The 8306-nt window shown below is 48.0% G+C and overlaps 1 protein-coding gene across 1 annotated transcript; it reads left to right on the plus strand.

Annotated features, from left to right (window-relative positions):
• Positions 1 to 549: 549 nt before the first annotated feature.
• On the plus strand, positions 550 to 3723 carry LOC125525127 (disease resistance protein Pik-2). The gene is made up of 2 exons (XM_087535341.1): positions 550 to 768; positions 1013 to 3723. The coding sequence occupies exons 1-2, from the start codon at positions 653 to 655 to the stop codon at positions 3555 to 3557; spliced, it is 2661 nt and encodes an 886-aa protein (XP_087391467.1). The 5' UTR covers positions 550 to 652; the 3' UTR covers positions 3558 to 3723.
• The last annotated feature ends 4583 nt before the right edge of the window (positions 3724 to 8306 follow it).

Raw genomic sequence — 8306 nt, forward strand, 5'->3', positions numbered from 1 at the left:
TAAGCTTCTCCTAGATATGTTAATTAAGATGATGGTTATGATTTTTCAGTGGAACCTAAAGTCATTAAAGTTTATGAATCTGTTAGCTTGCTAGGATTAGAGTCATTGCTAATTGAGATGTAGCGGATAGAGACGTTAAACATGACCTGGCTGGCCAGCTGGTGGAGCTAGTCTCTCCATAGAAATTCAAGTTTGTTATGATAATGAAGATGCTACTAGTCGGTAGCTATTGCTTCCTGGCAACGGTCATCCATAATTGAGCCACAAAATGACAAAGTTTATGTGTATTACTAATTTCATGTCGAGGGGATGCCACCTAGCTGCAAGCACGTGATATTTTTTACAGTATATCACAAGATGCTCTAGCTGTCAAAAGTTTATTGGAGTGTAAATTATTACTACTAGGGAACCGGCCTAAAGCATGTGATCAGATCCGCTTTAGTTGCCTAGTGTTGAGGTGCTAGCTAAGACCAAACTCAAGCGATCCTGTGGGTTGCCTGTGTGGTAGCAAGAAAACAGCACTGCAACCTTGCGGCACCCAGTCCTTTGTCCTCAACATCCACCTAGTGTGAGGCTGTAAGCTCAACTTTTGTGACGGTCTTTCACAAAGAAAAGGAAGAAGTCTTCTGCGAGGATCCAGCCAGAGCCGGAGATGGCGGAGACGGTGGTAAGCATGGCGAGGTCCATGCTGGGAGGCGCCATCAGCAAGGCCGCCTCTGCCACGGTCGCCGAGCTGAGCTTGGTGATGGGTGTGCAGAAGGATATCTGGTATGTACGGATGCATCCATTTACATGCTAACTCTTTCAAGTTGTTATATAGATCAACTTACTAATACCAAATCTAGGAAATTTATAGGTTTTGTCACGCATGTTTCAGATCTCACTCCCATTGTTTGATATTTTCCGTTATTCATGGATGCGGCATATTTTCTCATGCATTGTCACGCGCACGCCACCAGCTACAAAATGACAATAGTGGTTGTTCTGGATCTAAATTTAATTTGCTTGACAGGTTCATCAAAGACGAGCTAAAGACGATGCAGGCATTCTTGGCAGCCGCTGAAGCAACGAAGAACAAAGACATGCTGCTGAAGGTGTGGGCAGAGCAAGTAAGGGACCTGTCCTACAATATAGAAGATTGCCTTGATGAATTTATGGTTCATGTGAGGAGCCAAAGCCTAACAAAACGGCTGATGAAGCTCAAAGACCGTCGTCGGATTGCTATCCAAATTCGCAACCTGAAATCAAGAGTTGAAGAAGTGAGCAGCAGGAATGCACGCTACAACTTGATCAAGACTGAGGCCTCAACGACCAGTGACAAGGAGGTTTCTTACATAGAAGATGTGCGTAATCATTCAGCAAGCAACACTGATGAAGCAGAACTTGTGGGATTTACCAAGCCTAGGGAGGAGTTGATTAAGCTGATGGATGTCAACACTAGAGATGGTGATGCCAAAGTTATATGTGTCGTTGGCATGGGTGGTTTAGGCAAGACTACTCTTGCAAGAAAAACTTATGAAAGTAAGGAAGATATTCTGAAGAATTTTTCTTGCTGTGCATGGATCACAGTTTCACAGTCATTTTTCAAGATAGAAATGCTCAAGGATATGATCAGGCAACTTCTGGGTGGAGATTCACTGACGAACTTGTTGAAAGAACTTGAAGGGAAGGTGGTGCAAGTAAAGGACCTCGCCGAGTACCTCAATCAAGAGATTAAGGATAAGAGGTACCTTATTATTCTTGATGACTTGTGGACCATAGATGCATGGAGGTGGATTAAAGATATTATTTTTCCTAGTAGTAACAAGAAAGGTAGTCGGATAATAGTAACAACACGTGATGTTGGCTTAGCAAAGGAATGTACTCTTGAATCCCTTATCTACCACCTTAAAACCTTAGAGGTAGTCGAGGCCACAAATTTGCTACTAAAAAAGAGTAGGAAAGTATTTGAAGAAATGGACAAAGTTGAAAACTTCAAGAGCATAGTTGAAAAACTAGTTAAAAAGTGTGGTTATTTAACACTGGCCATACTCACAATTGGAGGGATCCTTGCCACTAAAAAGATAGTAGAGTGGGAGCGATTCTATAGCCAACTCCCGTCTGAGCTTGAGAGTAACCCAAGCCTTGAAGCTATGAAGATGATGGTTACTTTGAGTTACAACCACTTGCCATCTCATCTTAAGCCATGTTTATTATACCTAAGCATCTTTCCCGAGGATTCAGAAATCCAGATGAGGCGTCTAGTAGAAAGATGGATTGCCGAGGGGTTGATTAGGGGTGGGACTGGGGTGAACATTGATGATGTGGCAAAAGGTTACTTTAGTGAGTTAATCAACCGAAGCATGCTTCAAGCATCAAGGGTGAACATAGAAGGAGTTGTGAAGAGCTGTCGAGTCCATGATATTGTGCGTGATGTCATGATCTCAGTTTCTAGAGATGAAAATTTTGTGCATGTGGTGGGAAATAATGTAATTGGTGCTATGGAGGAGACCTTCCGACATGTAGCATACCATGGTAGCATGTGCCAAAAGATAGATATGGATTGGAGCCACGTCCGGTCAGTAACTGTGTTTGGTGTGAGATCATTGGGGCCGTCACCTTCAGTTTGTACACCTGACATGAGAATGCTCCGGGCCTTGGATCTAGAGAATGCACAGTTTCAAGTCACACAAAAGGATATCGGCAACATAGGATTGTTTCGCCACTTGAAGTATCTGAATTTTTCTGATCCTCCAGGATATTCACTTATTTATAAACTTCCTAGATCCATAGGGAGATTACAAGGCTTGCAGACTTTGAACATTAGAGACAGTTATATTACAGAACTGCCAACTGAGATTAGTAAACTCCAAAGTCTACACAGTCTCCGTTGTACCAGAAATTATTCCTGTGACTTGTTTGACATGGATGACCGAAAGGAATTCTTGCTGGCCATATCTTGTCTGCCGATGCAATTCACACCTTGGGCTGATCCTAGTGAGCGTGCTAACGTAGTTGCTGAGCTGCACATGGCCTGGTATAGCCGTTGGTTAAAATCAAGAGGTGTGATGGTGCCAAAAGGAATCAGCAAACTGAAAGTGCTGCAAATACTAGAGGTTGTGGACATCAGCCGAACTAGTCGTAAAGCAATTAAGGAGCTAGGTGAGCTTGTGCAGCTGAGAAAACTAAGTGTGGTAACAGAAGGGGCCACCAAGCAAAAATGCAAGGTACTTTGTGATGCCGTTCAGAAGCTCACTTGCCTCCGCTCCCTTGTAGTCGACGGTTCACTCGAGTGGCTGCATGTTGTTTCCTCTCCTCCTTCCCTGTTGAGGAGCCTGAACTTGGATGGATGCCTTGGAGAGGTTTCTGGCTGGGTTGGCAGTTTGATGCATTTGGTCAAGCTTTACTTAGTGGGCAGCGCAATAAAGGAAGAAGGTAATATCATGGAAGTACTAGGGCCACTTCCCAACCTCATGCAGCCACTACCGGACTCGCGGGCTATGCCTACGGCCCAGGGCCGTCGGCATAGGTCCTTTGCCGTCGGCATATATCTATGCCTACGGCTGCCGTCGGCATAGCCCCGTCGGCGTAGATCACGTCAGCGTAGATGTGTCAGACCGTCGGCGTAGTATAGCCGTCGGCATAGGTGTGTATGCCGACGGCCTCGGGATAGCCGTCGGCATAGTTTAGCCGTCGGCGTTGTTTTCCGTCTGACGGCAACGGACGGCGCCGTCAACAGCGCTGGCGATTCAGGGGACGACACGTGGCGCAGGTATGCCGACGGCCTAGCCAGCCGTCGGCATACCTGCGCCACGTGTCGTCCCCCGGCTTCTCCTGGCGGCAGGGCTATGCCTACGGCAAAGCCGTCGGCATAGATGGAAATCTATGCCGACGGCTTTGCCGTAGGCATAGCTCTGCCACGTGGCGCCTCCTTCATATGCTTTTAGTTGATTAAAAAAACAGCGTCCGGTTGGCGACCGGCGAGCAGCGTGTCGAGCGTCCGGCGTACAGCATGTCCGGCGTCCCACGTACAGCATGGTCGGAGCAACAGAGGACGACTGCGGACATGGCCGGAGCAGCAGCCGCGGATGTGCAGAGGTCCCTTGCATCCGTCCAGAACCCAAGTCGCCCCCGTGGTCATCGTGGAGGTCGTCCGCGCGGCGTCGTCGTCGAGGTCGCCACCGTGGTCGTCGAGATCTTGGGAGAGAGGCAGACGGCCTGCACGGGCTCGATGGCGCAGCTGGTGGTGCGGCGGGCCTTGACTACTGCCCCCGACTAGGAGGTGGCTGCGGGAGGAGACTGTAGGCCGCGGCAACTCCAGCGCTGCTGCTTCTCCGGCGGTGCCGCTGCTACTCCGGCGGTGCTGAACGGAGAGAGGGAGATAGAGGAAGATGGCAGAAAGAGAAGGAGGAGGTGAGATGCATGGCAGGGTCCAGCGAGGGGCGTTGAGGGCGCTGTACGTGCGCTGCTGCTGCGCTTCTGTGAGGAGAAAAAGAGATCGAGGAGTGGTTGGACTGTACGTGCACGTGGGCTGGGTTGATAGCTGGTGTGTGCGATGCGTGGTGGTGGTGGGCTGCCCCGCCACGTCATCGATCCAGGGGACACTGGTTCCAGCCAATAGGAACACATGAAATTTTTTGTGTTTGTTTAGCCTACTAATGTTGACCAAATAAACATGTTAAAATACAGTAAATGTTCTCAAAAAAAATTCATGCATTTTAGGACTCATAAAGCTGTACCACGCCAAATTTCATATTCTTTAGACCTTGTTTACATTTTCAAAAAAATTAAGAAGTTAATACAGTTATGCGTGGGCTGTGTTTTAATAGTTTATATTTTTCCTTCTTTATGTTTTTTATTTCATATAGATTTTTTAATGTCTTTTATAGTTATAATTTTTCTTTTTTATGTTTTTTAATGTATTATTATTTCATATGGATTTGTAATGTCTTTTTAACCACTCGGCCCTGTCCTCTCCGGGAACCACACAGAGGAGAGGGGAGGCGCCGAACTCGAGCAGCTTCGTCTGCCGAGGCCATGGCCTGGTCGCGGGTGTGGGAGCGCATGGCCGCCGCCTCGTCATCGATCCGTGGCACAAATGTTTCCACCAATAGGAACCAATCTCATACAATTGTGTTCTTTCTCTTTTTTTTTCTTCTAATTTCTTCTACCATCTTGGACCGATCGACGACGATCCGTGAGGGGAGAGGAGGGCGGCGAGGAGGAGATGGTGAGGTGAGGTGGGGAGGGAATGGATCGGCGAATGGTGTGTTCGGTATGACGACTATGCGGAAAATTGCAGATCTGCACGGCGGCCACCTGAAATGATGTCCAGAAGTGGTTTTGTCAAATCATATATGATGTCTTTGCGGTATGTGTAGGCCTAGTGCAACCCAAGGAGGGGCAGACCCCACCACAGGGAGGCGAATGTACCTCGGCGGCATGCCGGATCCAGCTATTAAAATCGAATAAAAATCACACGATGCAGGAAGTACTCGGGACCTGGCACGGTGTCGTCATATGGCCCTTGTAGAGTGTGGTGAAATTTTGAGCACGTTTCGCAGAAGCCTGACCGGAGGTCGCTTGTAAACTACACCATCTCCGAGGTAGTATCTGGCTATTGAGAGAGAACGTGTCCGATTCGTGAAGGAAGTGCGTTGCCCGTTGCTCCGTTGACCTCAAAACTTCTCGTGCTCTCAAAGGGGGCCATTGCATGACACGTGCCAGGACATGGCATTTCGGGCCCACCTGCAATATTTGAGACATTTACTGCATCCGTAGGGTTTCAATGCGGGAAATTGCAGATCTGCACGGCGGCCACCTGAAATGATGTCCAGAGGTGGTTTGTCAAATCATATATGATGTCTTTGAGGTATGTGTAGGCCTAGTGCAACCCAAGGAGGGGCATGCCCCACCACAGGGAGGCGAATGTACCTCGGCGGCATGTCGGATCCAGCCGTTAAAATCAAACAAAAATCACATGATGCTGGAAATACTCGGGACCTGGCACAGTGTCGTCGTATGGTCCTTGTAGGGTGTGGTGAAATTTTGAGCATGTTTTGCAGAAGATTGACTGGAGGTCGCTTGTAAACTACACCATCTTCGAGGTAGTATCTGGCTATCGAGAGAGAACGTGTCCGGTTTGTGAAGGAAGTGTGTTGCCCGTTGCTCTGTTGACCTCAAAAGTTCTCGTGCTCTCAGAGGGGGCCATTGCATGACATGTGCCAGGATATGGCATTTTTCGGGCCCGCTTGCAATATTTGAGACATTTAGTGCACCCATAGGGTTTCAATGCAAGAAATTGGAGATATGCATGGCACCACACCCCCGAGCCCCGCGCTAGGTGTTTGAAGTTGCCACCACACTTCATGGCATGTAATAGGAGCCATCACAAGATTTGGTGGCATAGCTCACCGACCACACCCGTAGACACACGAAGAACAATCTGTACATATGCAGATGTATCTATGGCCTATGTGGCATGCCAGCGTGGCCAGGGTCCACTGTCAGCCAATGTCACATTGTAGATATGCAAAGAAGCCCTTTGACCAATGGACTTCTCCACCTCGTTGTGATGGGGTCAGCCCATGTGAAGACTCTAGAACAAGGTCCGGGCCCTACCCGCCACAAGATTCCCTCTACGTCAACCCGACGGAGACGTTTCCCCCCTCCAAGTGTCGGCGGTAGCGCCGTCCGTGAAGGGGGTCACACTTCGGAGCCCCGCGCTAGGTGTTTGAAGTTGCCACCACACTTTGTGGCATGTAAGAGGACCCATCACAAGATTTGGTGGCATAGCTAGCCCCTGAAGGCCACCGACCACACTCGTAGACACGCGAAGAACAAACCGCGAAGAACAAAATGTTATTAACAATATTTCGAAATGCCTGAACATTTTTAAAATGCAACATATGTTTTTTTATTTACACAAATGTGTTTTACAATGTTTATTTTTTCAGAATCACATACTTATTTTTTGTAACACAGAAACATTTTTGGCGCTTATAATACATAAAAAACAGATTTAAATTAATCATTTTTAAAATAAAAACAATTTAAAAGATAAAAAACAGATAATATATATGCCTATGGCAAGACCGTCGGCATAGTATTGCCATGTGGCAGTTCCTGAAAAAAACCAGATAAAACATATGCCGACGGCCGTCGTGAGGGCCGTCGGCATAGATTTGACAGCATTAGGCTGCCGTCTGAGGCCGGGCCACCAGGGCCACCTATATGCCGACGGCCACACGTCACCGACGGTTGCCGTCGGTGTAGTCGGAGATATGCCGACGGCCTTTCTATGCCTACGGCTGCCGTCGGCATAGTCTGAGGTATGCCGACGACCTTTCTATGCCTACAGCTTTCCCTAGGCCGTCAGCATAGCTCCGTCTATGCCGACGGCCCCGACAAAAGGCCGTCGGCATATAATAGGCCGTCGGGGTAGCCAATTATTCCGGTAGTGAGCTTCGTCTTAGATACAACTCTTATATTGGGGAGAAGTTGGTGTTCAAAACGGGAGCATTCCCAAATCTCAAGAAGCTTGATATTTATGATCTGGCGGGACTGAGAGAGTTGAAATTTGAGGACGGCGCCTCACCCCAGCTGGCAATGATAGATATCACTGCGTGCTATTTGGCATCAGGAATTATTGGAGTCAACCAGCTTCCAAAGCTCAAGCAGATCTCACTTGGTATGTGTGGTCAAGTGGCGAAGCTTGCTATGCTGGAAAGTGAAGTGGACGCACACCCCAACAGTCCCGTGCTGCGACTGTCCAAGGAACGGAGCCACCACGACCTGGGAGGCACCGTCGCCCAATTGGGAGAAGCAACGGGGGAATCCTCATCTCTCCGTCCTGAGCCTGCAGGTGCAGGAGAGAACTCACGGTCACAAGCGGTGGGCATGGCGACGGCAAACATCAGGTCAGCTCAGCTAATTGCTTCTCTTTCGTTCAACTAGTAGCAGCTATGGAGTGCGATGTGCTAATTAGTCTGTACTCTGTTTTCCTTTTTGTGCGTAACAGCCAAGATGATGTGCTTTACACTTACAACTCGTGCTGACTGAATCGCCTCCTACTGGTACAGCTCAAATATTGCACTATTTCCTTTTCTTGGGTTGGCTCGATTTCTAGGTAGCTTGGTCTGTTCAGTTTGTGCTCAAGCATTTTAAAGCTGTGCATGCTTATATATAACGCAAGCATGATCTCAGTCACACTGTATTCAGTTTGTGAACACATATATTTTGCATGTACCCCTGTTTGTAGCATCTCAGGTTTCACATCTCAGGTTGTCGAAATAAGCTAGTGCTCTGTGTAGTGCATTCGGATTCAG

This window comes from Triticum urartu, chromosome 7A (genome assembly GCF_056163025.1).
Source record: "Triticum urartu cultivar PI428250 chromosome 7A, HENAU_Tu73, whole genome shotgun sequence".
Classification (NCBI taxonomy): domain Eukaryota; kingdom Viridiplantae; phylum Streptophyta; class Magnoliopsida; order Poales; family Poaceae; genus Triticum; species Triticum urartu.

Excerpts from the sequence above, each read along its gene's own strand:
- LOC125525127 (XM_087535341.1), top strand. The coding sequence starts at position 653 with ATGGCGGAGACGGTGGTAAGCATGGCGAGGTCCATGCTGGGAGGCGCC. Across the intron at positions 769-1,012 it reads GGTGTGCAGAAGGATATCTG|GTTCATCAAAGACGAGCTAA; the intron begins GTATGTACGGAT and ends TTTGCTTGACAG.